Source organism: Thamnophis elegans, chromosome 1, assembly GCF_009769535.1.
Source record: "Thamnophis elegans isolate rThaEle1 chromosome 1, rThaEle1.pri, whole genome shotgun sequence".
NCBI classification, from domain to species: Eukaryota; Metazoa; Chordata; class Lepidosauria; order Squamata; family Colubridae; genus Thamnophis; species Thamnophis elegans.
Window position 1 is genome coordinate 83,480,497 of NC_045541.1, and position 17,583 is coordinate 83,498,079.

The window sequence follows — 17,583 nt, forward strand, 5'->3', positions numbered from 1 at the left end:
GCAACTCAACAGCAACTTCAATTATTTCCTTCATTTTTGGTGAACACCATATTTTAGAAATAGCTTCTGCAGGCTGAGATCAATGTAAATAAATAATTATATATATGTAACAGGCCTTTCCCCACACTTAAATTCAGTGTACTTAGCCTGATTGAGTATTAAGCTTGGAAATTTCTTTTTTTTTCCAACTTGAGTTAATGAAATATTTTGTTGAATGGTATGTATACTCCACCACCTAGTGGTAAGCATTCCTGGTGAATGAATACAAATAAATCTAGCACATTTGTTGTAGTTATATTTTTTAAAAAACAATGGATTTTCCATGGATTATACACTCTGGCCCATTGTTATCTATATACCAAAATTTGCAAAAATCTAACAAAATTTGTTTTAAATTTCAATTTTGCAATTTTTTTTTTAATAAGGGTTGCTTTTTGCTTAATTCCTAACAAAGCCACTTTCTTACAGTCTTGCATCTGACCAGACTCTTACTCGCCAAGTACCAAGCCATTCTGTATCTTTTCCTGAAAATTATCATACTTTGCCAAAGAATACTAGGCAATCTTCTGGAAGCTCCCCTCCCTCAAATCGTGATTTGCCAAGTGACTACAAATATGCTCAAGATCGGGTAAGCCACCTGAAGATGTCCCATGATGAGAGAAAAGCTAACAAAGATGGTACTGTTTGGCAGCTGTATGAATGGCAACAAAGAAGGCAGTTTAAACACGGGAGCCCAACCGCACCTGTTTATATTAGTTCTCCGGACTTCACAGATAGTAGTAAGGAAAGAAGTTCATTAGACGTTCCACGTTCAGTTTCGGTTCCCCCTTCCCCATCTGAAATACCTCCACCAGGACCACCTAAAGTTTTTATATCCCGAAGACCGCATACACCTGCAGAAAGGGTTACTGTCAAACCAGCTGAGGAGAGACAAACAATAGACGTTCCTTTTGTTGGCTCACCAAGGAAGATTCGAAATCAGAGTGTAAAAGTGAGTAAATAGGAAAAAAAAACACCCTGTTTTACTAATCAGTTAATTTAAATTAAATTACCATGCTATCTAATCTGCAGATTATCTGATAATTGAGTATTATAAAGTTGTATGTTATGTACTGTCATTTTCTTATTAAGGTCAGATCATGTAGCGTGTAGCTAATTTTAGGTTTAGAGAAACAAGATTCATATGGGCTTTAATTGCTCATTAGTTTAAAGTTATCTGAATGGGAACCGGATATTGTCACTTCTTGAGAGACAGAAGGTTGAGCACACTGCACGATTATAAGAATGTTACATTTAATCTCATTGATTTCAATAAATTATCCGTGTGTAAACTTTTGAAAATTTAGCTCATTGAATCAAGCTTTTAGAACAAAAATATTTGTTACTAAGCAAAAAGTTTCCACTGATAGTTCTTTAAACAGACATACCATGTAAAAAAATCAGTGACAATGCCACTTTGTAAAGAGATATAATACACATATACAAAGATAAAAAAAATGCATATATTGTAAAAAAAACCAAAAGTGTTAATTTACAAATTAATATTTTCTTGTTTGGGAAGAAAGTTGTATAAATCAGTCCAGGACACAGAAGCTAGGAACTCTAAAGTGTAAAAGAATAGAAAAATATTTTTCCCATTTGAAATGTCTCTTTAATGCTGCCTTTAAATTTATACAGAACTCTCTACACATAGATAGACGTTCCATGCCTACAATGGGATATATGACCCATACTGTAAGTGCTCCAAGTTTGCATGGGAAATCGGTAAGTATTGGCTGTTGTTTCCTTGTCTATACTAGTAGATTCCAATAGAACTTCTAAAGTTGTCTAAATCTTTATTGACTTTTCATGCCATATTTATGGAATGAAGTAATTTGAACTTCCTGTCACTAATGGTGCTCTTTTTCATTGCTATTGGATTCTTAAGCAGAACTGTAAATAGAATTCCAGTAGAGGGATTGGCCCTATTTTGTGTGTTGTGACATACATTTTTAGCCTTCAAACCAAAATATAAAAATATAACTGCTCAGTCATGTCAGATAAACATTTTTATTGGCATGTTAAGTAAAGATTTTTAACTATGGTGACTCTCCCTGAAAACTGCTAATTTCCTCTTTGCAATGTGTCCAAATACCTGCAGCCTGAAGAGCTAACATTGCTTCTCATTCGATTAAGGAGACATCAGGCTAAGTTGGCTCACATACGAAATTACACAATCGCCCAATTACTACAGCACTTGCCAACCAATTCCACTTATCAGGTCAGCTGCTGATTGGCTCATCTGTGCTGCATATGATGTTCTGTGACTCTGCAAGTGCTTCACTGGTGCCATGCTTGAGTCCATGCTTCCTTGCCCATTCTTCCGTCTGTTCAAGTCCCTGGATCATTCATAATTTTACTTTGCTCCTGCGTGCAAATAATTATCAGCATTTTTATACTATAGGGGCTGTGGTATATGAGTAACTGCACTTTGGCTGTTAGTTTGCTTTGGTGTTACTTTTGTGAATGCTGCGTTATGTTCTAAAACAAAGCCTGTTTAAAAAGTATGTTATTGCTTTTTAGTTTCATCTGTTTTGACTTTAAAAAAAGTAAGGCTTTCTGATAATTTACAGTGGAAACCAGCATTTCTCACATCCTGCTTTTTTCTCTCTATCAATCATGTATTTTAACAATGAAGGAAGATCTAAATATACCAGGATAGTTATATATTGTACTTATCTGAAAAGATGGTGGCCCTGAATTGTAGACAATCCTACCAAAAGCGAGACTGCAAGTTGTCCTTGACTTACCACCATTCATTTAGCTCCCATTCAAAGTTACAGCAGCACTAAAAAACGTGACTTATGGCCAATTGTTGCACTTACAACTGTCACACCATCCCCATGATCACATGACTAATATTCGAGCGCCTGGTAACCGGCATATATTTACAATCCTGACAATGGCTTGGAGTTGCATAGGATTGCCTTTTGCAACCTTTCCAGCCGGCTTCTGACAAAATGGGGGTAGTCAGATTCTCTTAATGAGTGTGACAAAAAATATTGTAAAATTGGGCATGACTCACATAACTGTTTTTTTTTAGCAACAGAAATTCCTGGTCCCAGTAAGGTTATAAATTGAGGACTGCTTGTAGGCATATGCACGCAGGCAAAATCCTGCGGAGTATCCCGCTTCTTCATTATGTCAGTCTGGGGTGGCCAGTGCTAGTTGAGGTTAATCTTAGAATTTTCCCATTCCTGTTGCCAATGTATGGATGGGTGTTTTTGTGTATCTGCCAGAAGCCACACAAAAAAAAAAATTAGCTAAACTAATAACTTCTTATTAGAAATATTTGCATATTTGCCTGTAAGATAACATACCAATTTTTTAAAATTAATTGATTGTCATCCTGCTGTTATCATTCTTTTTTGCTCATATAGATTTTCTCCCTTATAATATTATCTCACCCAGAAATATTCTATCAGAAGCCATGTTCTAAAAAAAAAAAGCAGGGACAATATTTATTTATTTATCAAAGTTCTATACAGTCCATCTTATCTAGTGACTCTGACATGTTTACAAACAACATAATAAAATAATATAAAAAAGTAACTAAAAATACAAATGAAACCAAAATTAAAAGCAAGGTTAAAATGTGCAAGTTAAGAATAAGAGTCAAGGTTAAAACATTCACCAAGCTAAAAGGTTAATAAGGCAGCGAGCATGCCACCAGCCATCCCCATATTTATCGGATTGTTGTAAACTGCTATGGGTCAGTTTTCCTAGGAGCATTACAATACATAAATATTACAAACAAATATGTATGCATATTAATTGAACTAAAAATTACCTCTACATTTATAAAATATACATTTGCAGAGTGTAAAGTTTATATTTATCTTTGAAAATTATATTTGCAAAATTAAATGATCCACACCTACATACAGAAGTAAAAACCACACATATGCACATGCATGTACACATACAATCTTCTCTTCCCTTGCAGATCATAGAAAAATTAGGATGGCAATAGAATAGGAGAAGGGAGTTTATTCAGGGAAGAGAAAGGGAAGGGAAGCGAAAATGGTGGAACAAAAGTAAGCAGATGTAAGGCAACTAAAGAGATAACTGGATAGTGAAGGGCAAAAAGAGAAGTTTTATGTTTCACAAATGATTTGAATTCAGTAGAGAAGTGTTCAAATCATTAAAGATACCTGGTGATTACTGATATTTGCATTTTTTCATTTCTTTGATTTCAACAATTTAAGAATTTGAAATTCTTGAAACCAAATCAGCAAATGTAGAATCAAATCAGTAAATGTAAAATGACCAATTTACAATATTTATTTGGGAAAAAGAAAACCTTTTCCTGTTGGGTACATATGGTATATTTCAGAATTATGTCATTTCTTCATGTATATATTGGGGGTTCTTTTGCATCAGAAATCAATTGCAATTTAACACAGATAAGTTTTCATAAGAGTTTCACATAGTTGCTATTTATGTAAAGCAAGAAATGTCAGTTTGAAGTTTGGACTAAATAAATTAGACAGAAAACATCAGTCATCTTTTACAATTATTTTTAGAACAGTACAATGCTTCAGATTCATTTTAGATATGGCCTCACTAAATAATTCCCATTGCAAATGCCCAAGAAGATTCTGCTTCCTATATAATTATTTACTAGCTGATAACCCGACATTTTCCAGGTATTTATTTATAGGTGGAAAATGTCCTGACCAAATGTAATTTCTAATGTTGGATTTTCCCCCTTACCAGAGGGAGCCCCCTTGTGGAGTACTGTGAAGCCATTACTATGGCAACTCCACTATGCTGTACAGTAGAAGTCATTTTAAGGCACAATAGAACACCCCCCGAGGGGTGTTAGGGGTGTCTTATTCCCACAGTATTTGTTTACATAGAGTAAATCATCTGTATACCAAGTTTCAACCAAGGTTGAAATTGCTTGAGGTGTTCCAGAGTTAGGCTGGAACACACACACACACACACACACACACACACACACACACACACCATATACCCTGTTTCCCTGAAAATAAAACCTCTCCAGATAATAAGACCAATCAGGCTTTTGAATGCATGCCCTGAAATAAGCCCTCCCCCGAAAATAAGCCCTCCCTGAAAATATTGCAACACAGCAGCAGCTATGACGTGACCATGCTTGCCACCTCCTGCACCTCAAAAATAATAAGACCTCCCCGAAAATAAAGCCAAGTGCTTATTTCAGGGGTCAAAAGAAAATAAGACCCTGTCTTATTTTCAGGGAAACCTTGTACATATGGTTACCGTTCCTACTTTCTATTGGGACCTATGCAGAATATAATTTGGGTATTTTCTTGGGGCAGGCTTGATCCTATGTTGGCATTATTATGAAAGACATCTTCCCTCCTTTTGCCATTTCACTTTTCTATGGAATTTTTTGTTCCTATCAGAAACTAAGCTAACTCCTAGTGCCAATTTCTACTCATCAGCTAACTAGAACAAAATTTATATTTAGCTTTCAGAGTGGCTCTGTTTCAGGATATTAATGGGCAACAGTGGTGGTCACCAGAGTGTCCATTTTTAATATGCTCTGAGAGTCACTCAGTTCTTTTGGTTTCATATTATAATTACCTGAGGGAAACATATGCTTTAAATAATGAATGTGATTAAAATGATGACTGTGGTGTCATTTGATGAATTTAAGTAGTCAAACATTAAGTCTGATTCCTAAAAGTAAAGTTTTTAAAGTAATTTCAGATGTGGTACTGCACGTTACCTAATTTGGTAGCTAACGAGTCTTTATTTTTTGAGTGTTTTCTTCCATTGATTAACTTGTTCACTTCATTCAACTATAACAATCACTTGGAAAAGCTAAGAACAAACTATTCTTCCTTGCTGGATAGTTTTCATTATGTTCAATAAGATCTGAGCTGCAAAACTTCAAATGATCATAAACAGCAGCCAAAAGAAATAGAAAATTCAATATTCTTTGCTGCCCTATAGTGATCATCAATATTTTTTCACACCAGATCTTCCATTTGAATATATAGATTTTTGCAGAAGCTTCTAGACATATTTGATAAACAGAGTCTTATTATGCAGTAAATTATATTTTACTATTGCTGTATCCTTTTATTTGCAGGCTGATGATACCTACATCCAGCTGAAGAAAGACCTTGAATATTTGGATCTGAAGGTAAAACATATCCACATAAAATGTCATTCTAGTAATGTTACTTTTTTCATTTTTTCCCCAGATATACTTCCCTAGTGGTTTATGTTATACGGTTGCCTTATAAATCACTTGTTAATTAGATTTCTTTTGTGCATAGGTAGAATAAATTGCAAATAAAATATAAAATGGCAAAATGAAAACAAAACTCAGTCTGTTCCTTTCAGGGAGATCCAGGAAGTTCCATGCAAAAATTTGAAGGTCCTTCCTCTTATTACCAAGAGGATGGATTTCTGGGTCTTTGTTTTTTGTTTTGTTTTTTGTCACTCCCCTTTTCAGTTGTTCCCCACCCTTTGAACTAGATTTTTAGATAGAAATGCTTCAAAGGAAAGTAAGAAAGCATTCTACCTCCAGTTGTCTAAATCCAATCCACGATAGTTTTTTTAGCAGATTAAATTTGTAATTTCCTAAGAGGGCAAAATAATTAAAATTCAATTAAAATTATAATTAAAATTTAATGTTGGCATAAAATCTTTAAAAAATGCGCTGTTAAACTTGCCTTTGGAAATTGTGGGAGTTTCATCACTTGAGACTTTCAAGAAGAGATTGGACTGCCATTTGTCAGAAATGGGGCAGGGTCTCCTGCTTGCGTGCGGGGTTGGACTAAATGACCTACAAGGTCCCTTCCAACTGTTTTAATCTGATAAATATAAACGAGCATGTAGAAAAAGGAGCAGCTGCTCTCTGCTACTTTATGTTAGATTGGACAGGTGAAAGTCATGCTGGATTCCTTCTAGCAGTAGAATGTCTAAACAAAACAGGAATCTTCCCCATCCCGTGGTCAGTATTTCTAGGGGCAGGAAGACAAATTAGAAAAAAAAAATGTGATCACATCACACAATTGCTGCAGCTTAGATTTATTGGCATCAGGATGCAATTATATAATCACAGCACTTTTGTGGTCATGTAACAAGATACTGGGAGCTCCACCTGTGGTTTATTCAGTGTTACTTGCATAACAGAACCTTTGCTTTGCTTTTCCCAAACAAGCCAATAATTGGAAGTTAGAAACAAAGCCCTGACTTCTGAGTTTGGCTTATTAGAATAGAATAAAGTAAGTGATCCTGGGACATATATAATGTTAAGTAAAATGTAGAAAAGAACACCTGCTGGGTTTCACTTAGTTCAAAAATTAACAGCTTCTTTTTTAGGGAAGAATTCTATTTTTTCCCACCCTTTTCCAAATGCCACGGGGAAAAGGGTATATAGCAAAGCAGTCAGCTGCTTGATCCCTTTATCCATTGCAGAATTCTGATATTAATGTAAAGGAAAATAAAATCTGCAGAGCTTTGATGCATTTTTTTGCCAAGTGCTACCACATTTTTATGTTTTGCTGCTGAAATTCAAAAGTATGATTTATGGGATTCTGGGGTCATAAGAATAAAGGATAAAGTAAACATCACACAAATCTTAACTATATTAAGGTAGGCAAAATAAGTAAAGCAGTGAATAACTTACTATTAGAATCTCAGCATAATGGTCTTCTTTCATATATAAAAAACCCCCATTATATTGGTTTTAGGACATTTTGGGTTTCACCTCTGTTTTTTATTATGCCCAGCAGTGCTCAGAAAGGTAATAAAACTCTTTAAGCATTAGAATGGTATATTTAGTTTTAAAAAAAAGAATTCCATTAAGAATCTAGTACTGCATTTGAAGTTTCTGAATGTGTCTCAGGTAAAAAAAACTTGCAATAAATAATTCTGGAGGTTGCCAAGGCAGAGGTTACATTTAAAAGACCATCTTTATCCAAGAGGAAATAACATGGCACATTTTTTTAAATAAAAAGTGTTAGCTAATCAGAGATTCTATTTGGGTATCAATTTCAGGGTCAAATTTAATTGTGCTCTCAGGCTATGAATCTGGTATCTTAAAGGAATTTCTGTCCCACTGCATTCAGACTAAATGCCATCTTAATCTGTCATATTAGATAAAATAAGGTCTCTACATCATATGAATTTTTTTAAATGGAATCCGTCTGTACAGGTTTTTGTTCCAGATTTTAAGATACCATTTTTACCAAGATGAAATTAGAAAGTATCTCTGAGAAGTTAAGTTCAACTTCTAGTTGTTTCAGAGAAGCATCCATGTATTTTTCTTGGCAACCAGGTCTGATCCTTTCTAGCTTTTCAAGAGACTCCAGAGTTGGTTGGGTGCTGCATTAAAGCTACCAGACTTCATTATCTTGATAAATATTTCTGAAATGATACAAGCTCATGACTGTTTGGTTTTCATACAGGAAAAAGCAAACTAAAGTAAAGACCAAAAAAAGCCTTCCCTGGCAGTCAAAATGTTTTGTATGTGTTTTTATATAGGAATGCTATTCTATTTTACATTGTACTTTTTTACTTTCTGTGTGACTTTAGAATCTAAATTCTAAGGCTGTAGTAGCTTGGGAAACCAGGGGATAGAGGAGTATCTGAATAATAATGTTGGATGACTAAGTGAACCTACTCATCCTTTTCAGAGGTTACATAAAAGTGAAAAATAGATTTTAGAGTCTTATCTGTGACATTCTGAAAGATTCTGTTAGATGTTAATTATCTTGTAGAATCCTTACACCAAATCAAGTAGTAGAGTGGAAGTTTAAATACTTATTTCTAAGATCTGTGAACTCCTTGGATTGGAATGCTTTAGGTTAGATTGCTGCCTTATTCTGCCTAGTTTCAGTTTACCTTGGATATTCATAGGGAAAATTGTTTAAGGTTGCCCAATTTATTTTTGGGTGAATAATCCAGGGCTCAATTTGCAGCTATATTACATAGGTTTACTTGTACCATCCTAGTATTTTCAAAGTCAAAAACAAGTATAGTTCATAAATGTTGAAAAAATTTAAAGCATTTTAGAATTCAATAGATCACTCTGCTTGCATTTACAATATAAATGTTTATGTGGTTATTATAAATCTTTCAGGTAGGTTTTACCACATAAGTTTAGGATTTGAGCATTGTTTTATTCAGGAACAGCACAGGATAGGAAACAAGCCTTTGTCCGTGTCCTTTCTTTCTGCCACCTCAGTTTATGATGATGATGATTATTACCATGTCCTATTCTAAGGACATTGGGCTACACATGTTCTCCACAGTTCTCGGTCTGCAGCTACAGTGTCCGCATCCTTTCATTCAAGGTTGATGTTTTTATGATATGCATCATGAAACTGCAGCAAGGAAAAAAGTGATGCTAAAAAAATCATACCATATTCTGATTTCTCTGTTTTCATAGACTTCTGATGCCAGCTTTACCTCTGTAACAAGATATCTATATGTAAATTTTGTTTGAAACAGATAAAAAATAATGGACCTCTGATCAACATGATTTACAAAGTGCTAAAGAGCTCAGCGCAAGGGTTACTATCCAGTATAAATGTAAGAGTGCTTGTAACAGAAATGTAATCATTCCATTGCTTTTCGAGTGGCCGTCAGTGTTGAAATAGCTAAGCATTACCAGTTGTTTCCTGACACATATATAACACCAGAGCTTTTTGCAAGTTGTGTGATTTGGGGAGGCTTTCTGCAATATTATTGGCTGGCCTGATAGTGCTTTGTTTCATTTTCTCATGTGTTGGGAACTAGTGTTGGTGATTCCATTTCTACGTTTATAGAAATACAAAGCATGCTCTTGTGCTTTAATTTTGTTGCCTTCACAACGATATAATTTTACATGTCTCAGTATCGGATATAATTGCATTTTTCCCCTTCAGTTTAATGTGTATCCCTAGGTTTGAGAAAGGTTTTGTTGCCTGCATATTTCTTCTATTGGTTGTATTCTGTTATATTCTGTTATGTCAATATATGTGTTTCAATTTTTGCTTAATTTAGGAAGTATTAAAAGTACAAAATATTTTAAGCAAGAGTTTTAAAAACAGTACTTTATCACAATGAAAAGCATTCGGTCTAGTTATTTGCAAAAGGCAATAAGCCTTCCTGTATTTGATAATCTGGCTTCCGTTTTATCAGTTTACAATGATGGAAACTTGAAGATGGAGCTGGGACAGATAGTCATGAATGGTAAATAGAAATAATAGTATTAATTCTAGTACTTAAATAACAATTTCTGAATGTCCAAAGCATTTTGCATACATTATCTCAGTAGTTGCAGCAGATTTCTAAGGTGAGTTTAGTATTATTATATTAGCTATATAATTGCAATTCACACGTAGTAATTTTTGAAGACTCAAATTAATGTGAGGGATTAATTTTGAACTTATAATTTCCCAGTTTCCCACTCATGTACGTATTTCTTTTCTACTTCCTAAAGAACGAATAGCTTTAAAATCCTTTGTTTACCACATGATGGTTAGTTCCCTGAATGGATTTATATGATTCTGTATAATCTTAATTGAGTTATGGAAAAATGTTAGCTATAGTTTTAGAATAAAATATAATAAAAATATTAAAATTATCAAAATGAAATATTCTGCAAAGTAGTGTAATATCTATATCTGTATTCTGTATAGAAAAATGCAGGTAAGTTTTGGCTGACTGCATGTGTTTAAGAACTGAGAAGCATTTCCAACAGAGGCACCAGTTTTATTATAAGTCTCTTGATTTTTAAACTGATTTAAAATAACATTACCTGATAATATGGTTATCCCTTTGTCAGTGATTTTATTTTTCTGTAAGTCACATAAATTCTCAGGAAAATTGTAATGATAATAAGAACTTATTTCAACTTGTATTACTGCCCATCTCAAATACATGATTATTAAAAGCAATATTAAAACTATGTAAGAAAACAATATAACACAATTCATAACTAATGTATAAAAACACTCAATAACACTGAACATAACCACTATAGAAGTTTGATTGTGCATTCAGATAGCAAAACCAAGTGACAAAATCATGTCTGTAAGGGTTAATCTCATCTCTGAGAAGATGATGCGCCGAGGTGGCGCAGTGGTTAGGGTGCAGTACTGCAGGCCACTTCAGCTGACTGTTATCTGCAGTTCAGCGGTTCAAATCTCACTGGCTCAAGGTTGACTCAGCCTTCCATCCTTCCAAGGTGGGTGAAATGAGGACCCAGACTGTGGGAGCAATATGCTGACTCTGTAAACCGCTTAGAGAGGGCTGAAAGCCCTATGAAGCGGTATATGTCTAACTGCTATTGCTATTGCTATGATGTTTCAAAGGAGAGTACCACCACAGAAAAGGATCTCTACCTGAACCCCACCCGTTGGCATTCCCTAACAGACAGAACCGAGAGCATGCAAATGCATATTGTGAATACTAGTTGTTTGATGTGAAAATTTGCCATATTGAACGCAACCAAATTTAAAGGAACCTCTTAGATATAGCATTTACTCATATTCCTAGAAGTAGAAAAACATTTTTTCAGAGAAAAGGATGCTGGTTTTTTTGCTATTAACATTTTACGACTTCCAGATTTTTACTTTTAAATCTTTATATTTTAGATGACGGGGCGCGATACATTCAAAGAACGACATGCAAAACCCATCAAAATTGGAGAAAGTGATATTGATGTAAGTATAAGGTTTCTTCTTTCTGATCCTTGCAAAATCTCATTTTGTTTTATTGATTTGACCTTGTGTGCATATATATATTTATTTCTAGGTAAAGCTGAGTGTCTTCTGTGAGCAAGACAGGATTCTGCAAGATCTAGAAGACAAAATAATAGCCCTTAAAGAAAATAAAGTAATCATCTTTGCAATTAATTACACCATCTTATTTTTGTAATATTCTGTTTTGGGGTTTCGATGTCCTTTTGATTTATGAGTATGTACTAAGTAAAACTAGAATTAGATCTTTGTAACTATACAGTTTGTGATATAATTTATTCTAATAAATTATTCCAATTTATTTCAAGTAAGCAATTGAGGGAGATGACCAGACTGAGTTTGAGACATGGGTCAAACGCATCATCAGTCATGAATCTCTGAGCGCCCACAAGACATCTAAGTCCAGCCCACTTTTAATTCTATTTTATTCTTAACTCTTGCTAATTTCCCTAGACTGTTAGTCATTCAGATTCTTGTAGATAGCTTAAGCCTTAAGCTTGCAATAAATCTTTATACTCTTTTGAACTGCCTGAATTTCCTGATTTCCCTGGTGCTTGACAGCAACATGATTACATTCAAGTTACTTATTTCATAACTTTTCTCTCATTTTAAATATTAATTGCTTATAGAGTCTATATTAAATTCTTATAGAGTCTATGTGCAATTCTTGTTTGTTTTAAATAACTTCCCAACTGGAAGGACATGTTTTTAAAAAGCGTAAGAAAATATCTGAATGATGCTAATATATCTATCCTCATTTTCATCTTCCTAGCTTACAAAGAGCTGAAGTTCAGACAAGTTGAGGGTATCATCTCTGAAAGTGATTTTCAAAGCTGGGATGCTCTCATTGCAAAACTTTATTCATGATCTGTTAAACATATATTTGGGGTTGTTAAAAAACATCCTCAGAAGACTGCTGTAGAAAGAGGAAAGATTTGTACTAGATATTTTTGTATTAAATTGTTCACACATATATTAAATAGAACCCAGAAACAAACTATATGCCATCACCTTTAACAAATTCATATATTCTGAATATTAATATATTCTGAACCAATACTCTTTGGGAAGTCTCCCTAAATAAAATTAATTGCAGTAATTGAGATGTGATGTATATTATGCAGATTAGGTATTACCCCTCCCCCATAGAAGTTGAACAAATTTTCCTCACCTTCAGTATCCAAATCCAAGACTGGATTTGAAGAATACAAGATCTTTGGACCTTGAGATGGATGGTGGGTGGAGAGAGGGAGATATAAGCAGGCAGGGGGCAGGCAGACAGATACATTTATATTTGGAGTAGAAAATTACTATTTTTAAAACACTAAATTAAAGGAAGGTCTTCTAAAATGTTCTCAAATTTTTCTTGTACAGATTTTTTTTTTAAATGTTTAAAATATTTTCTTTAGGATCAGCTGGAATCTGTCTTGGAAGTATTACATAGACAGATGGAACAATACAAAGACCAACCACAGCACACAGAAAAAATTACATATCAGCAGAAACTTTTGCAAGAAGATCTCATACGTATTCGGGCTGAAATATCCAAAGTATCTACAGTAAGTAGAAGGTGCTTTAAGAATTAATTTAATATATAAACCTATCTTCCATGTCAAGTCTACTGGAACTGCATGGCAATGTAGTTTGGTGGTTGTTGAAATAGGATTGGTGAACTATGAAAAACCATTTTCTCACCCTTCCCTTGCCAAAGACCTGGGTGAAGAGCCAGATCTTTACTGCTTTTCTGTAGAACAGCAGAGTGGGGACCATCTGGATTTCAGGAGAACCTTGTTTCAGAGGCAGGCACTTCTAAAGGGAGGATATACTTCCAGAGTACGAATAGATGACATTGTTTCATTGAAAGAATTTGGAGTACGCTAACCCTGCAAAATTGGCTGGACAGATATGTGAGAGATAGGCATACCAGGCCCTATGCCACGTAGGGCTTTATAGGTAATAATCAATACCTTAAATTACAACCAGAAACAAACTGGCCAGCAGTGGATCTTATGAAGAAAAGGTGTTACATGGACATACTGAGACATGGACATCACTACTTATGCTGCTACATTCTGGATCAGTTTAAGCTTGTGGGTGGTGTTCAAGAATAGCCCCATATGGAGCATATAGCAGTATTCAAGCCCCAAAATGACTAAGCATGAGAGATTGTCTGAAGGGCTCCCTGATCTAGAAATGAACAAAACTGGCACAACAGATTAAGCTATGCAAAGGCTATCTGGCTACAGCTCTTCTCCAGGTAGAACCGCAGGTCCAGGAAGATTCCTAAATTACACACTAACTTTGAAGGGATAAGGGCTATCCCATCCATGGTCAAAGATAGTCTATCCCCAACTCTGAGGGACTCACTCAGAGCCAGTCTGTCTTGCTAGCATTGAGTTGGAGATGTTTCCTCTCTGTCCAATTCTACTCAGCCTCCAGGCACTAGGACAGAACCTTTACAGAGCCTCACAGTCTGAATTTGAAAGATATGATTGGGTATCATCAGCATACTAAGGAAACAGAACTCCAAAACAGTGGATGCTTTCACCCAGTGCTATCATGTAGATAAGGGGTGTCAAACTCAATGCCTGGGGGCCAGATCTAACTTGTAGGGTGCTTAGCTCTGGCCCATGAGTCTGCCCAGAAAACAGCAAAGCCCTGGCTTGCTGTGCTTCTGCCAGCAAAAACAGAGCTTGGGAGGGTTGCGTGAGGCCCTTCCAAACTTCGTTTTCACTGTCAGAGGGTTGCAGGAGGCTGTCGCAGCTGAAAATGGAGCTTGGGAGCCTGTTTTCACTGGCAAGGGGCTCAGGCTGCCAGAGGCGCACTCAACATGAGTGACATCGATCTGGCGATGCCGCCCTTGCCATGCCCCTGCCGGAGTTGTCAAATATAACTCTGATGCGGCCCTAAATGAAATCAAGTTTGACACCCCTGATGTTGAAACAAAAGGAAATGAAAGCTATGCATTTATGTTATATGCCATTTTTTATATATTTTCCAATTTTACATATACATAAGAGCTGTGTGCATGTAGCCTAAAGTACTTTTAATTGTGTTTACACTTGCATAAAGTACTTGCTTAAATAGATTCATTAACCATCAGCTTCATAGCTTTTTATTGCTTATGACAAGGCAAAGTGAGCTTGTTGTCTTTGTCAATAGGAAATGGAAAATGCTTGGAATGAATATCTGAAATTGGAAAAAGATGTGAACCAGCTGAAACAAAGTGTGCAAGAACAGATGAATAAATCATGTTTTTCTCAGGTGAGGCTAGTTCTCAATTTTTGCACTTTGTAGTTCCCTAAATATTGAAGCTTTAGTCAAATCTCATCTCACTGGGAGATCTAATTTTGATGAGAAATAGAGCCTTTTTTTCTCTAGAGGAAAAAAAAAGCTTCACATGCATATTATATCACAGTATGCCAGAACTATATGTACATGCAAATATACCAAATCTTTAGAAGCATCTGATGTCCCACTTGTTGGCCAGTTGCTCAATGCTGCGACAAAAAAAACAAATAAGACCCTTTTTCTGGGATGACGAGACATCTTTAATTTGCCAAGGAAATTTTCTTAGAAATATGAGTGGTCTCCTTTTCCAATGTATATTATATTAATTTATTGCTATCAAATAAATTGTTATCTGCTGGTGGCACCTCATTTGAGGAGTTTTTAGTGATGTTTGACTACTGTTTGATTTTATAATTTGGTGGCTTATTTTATATTTTAAAATATGTTATGATAGATTCTTGGGAATTTTACCCTGTAAACAGCCCTATTCTGTTCTCTCCTTTTAAGCAACCAATAAAGAATCTCAATCTAGCAAGCATGACAGACTTCTCATTCATTTCACTTCTCTGTACCTTTTCAGAGGCAAATTATACAAATTATATGTAATTTTTTTTTTGTTAGAATGCTGAACAATATTAAGAATTTTTATATTGTGTGCTATTTTCTAGCAAAGAAAATGTCCTTGATTTCTATTTGTATAAGCAATATTGGTTTGGTTTTCCTTCCCCCACGTTTTCATTAGGAGAAAGCTCAAATGCAAAAAGATTTGTGGAGAATTGAAGATGTTACATCTGGCCTAAGTACAAATAAATCCAACTATAAAGTCATAATTGAATCTATCAAGAATCCAGGTAAGAAAGCTTAATGTGTTACCAGAATATTATAAAATCAATATATGTGTGTTTCCATCTTATATGTTAGGCTAATGCTACCTGAATCACAGAAGGAACAACTTTTTCAATTCATAATGTTTCCAACATAAAAGCTAAGCTATCTTTTTCTGATGAGGTTTCTGGTATTTTATCATTAACACTCTCACATGATAATTTACTGATGCCTTTTGTTTTCAGAAATGGTGACCTAAAATGTATGTACTTGTGTATTTCTAAAAACACAGTTCAATAAATCTTAAGTTGGTTTGCCAAACACTAGTTTTACTTTCATTCTGTTTATTATGGAGAAAAGGGTTATTCATTTTTCTGAGTTACATCTGAATGTAATGTGTATTTTTTCAGAAAGAAAAATAGTGCCTTCATTTTCAAAGCCTCTAGTGCCTTCATCATCATCTGCCTTCATGTCAACAGACAGCAAACTTTCTACTCAGCAAAGTCCACCAACTAGTCCTATCAAGCCCTCATTGGAAGTCAGACTTTTTCCTCAGCCTTATACACAGCCCAGAATGTTTTCTCCCTCCCTACAAGTGAAAAAAGTTGAACCTCCAATCCAGTCACCAGTGAAATTGAAACCAAAGGTTGTAAGTGTCATTATTCCACCCTCTTGTAATTAATGGGATAAAGTGCACTCAGAATAGTATCGGATTTCCTTGTGTGTAGTACATGGGATAATGAACACTGATAATCAGATAAATAACATGTAGGTTTGTTTATAATGTTCTTGATTGCAATTAAAGCTTCGAGTAAATCTGCTTATAAATGACTTGTGACTGAGAAATTTCCAGGGGAAAAAACTTCTTGGAGGAATATGGTATTAAATTCATATACATTATTTGCTGTGATTTAAGCAGGAGAATTGGTTTATTTTCCACATGGAGCAATGAACACATTTCTTTATTTTTTATTTTTGCAATATCAGGAAGATGAAGCACCACCAAGACCTCCTCTCCCACAGCTGTATAACACTGATGATAACCCACCAGCTGTTCCACCTCTTCCTAAAGAAGCTACAGTAATAAGGCACACATCAGTGCGTGGTCTCAAACGTCAATCTGATGAAAGAAAACGAGACCGTGAACTTGGACAATACATAAATGGGGATTACAGGGTAAGCATTCCATCCCAAGTTGAATAATATAGTTCAAGCCTTACCATTGTCCTAGTACAGTCTTCCAATATGCTGTAATTGAAGGGAGGCAGTATATGAAAAATGTTGCAATCTAGTTTAATTCTATATTTATCCATGTAGGTAGAACTCCGCTCATATGTGAGCGAACCTGAATTGGTAACAATAGGCGGTGATCTGAGCCAATCTTCCATTGGTTTTCGTGGTACTGACAGTAGATACCAAACATTACCTACCAGAGGTGAGTCAAGAGACTGATATTTCTGTATTTTAAAAAGTCATGTTTATTATGGTTTTGCATTTCTAAATGATAATACCATTTGATACATGGCTGAGTTGAAATTCCAGATACAACTTTAAAAGGGCAAGATTTAAGAATCAATTATATATATATAAATATAAATATAATTTATAAATAAATTATAAATAAATATATGCATAAATCCTGCTCCTGAAACATTAAACTATGAAATTCAGATTACAGCATCTAGGAAGCAAAGAACTCTCATAGGAATAGTGATTCCTAATAAATCCTTAATGA

General features: G+C 34.9%; 1 protein-coding gene across 4 annotated transcripts in view; it reads left to right on the top strand.

The window, feature by feature from the left end:
• The window catches only part of PLEKHA7 (pleckstrin homology domain containing A7), a 139,440-nt gene that overhangs the window by 98,286 nt on the left and 23,571 nt on the right, over positions 1-17,583 (top strand). For 3 of the 4 annotated variants that reach the window (XM_032222647.1, XM_032222628.1, XM_032222655.1), the window contains 11 exons: positions 469-991; positions 1,678-1,764; positions 6,125-6,178; positions 11,628-11,696; positions 11,788-11,868; positions 13,142-13,291; positions 14,895-14,996; positions 15,766-15,874; positions 16,259-16,497; positions 16,836-17,024; positions 17,166-17,283. In XM_032222647.1, the coding sequence (XP_032078538.1) occupies positions 469-991; positions 1,678-1,764; positions 6,125-6,178; positions 11,628-11,696; positions 11,788-11,868; positions 13,142-13,291; positions 14,895-14,996; positions 15,766-15,874; positions 16,259-16,497; positions 16,836-17,024; positions 17,166-17,283 (1,721 nt within the window). The remainder of the gene's footprint in view (positions 1-468; positions 992-1,677; positions 1,765-6,124; positions 6,179-11,627; positions 11,697-11,787; positions 11,869-13,141; positions 13,292-14,894; positions 14,997-15,765; positions 15,875-16,258; positions 16,498-16,835; positions 17,025-17,165; positions 17,284-17,583) is intronic. The other variant, XM_032222637.1, reaches the window with a different exon arrangement.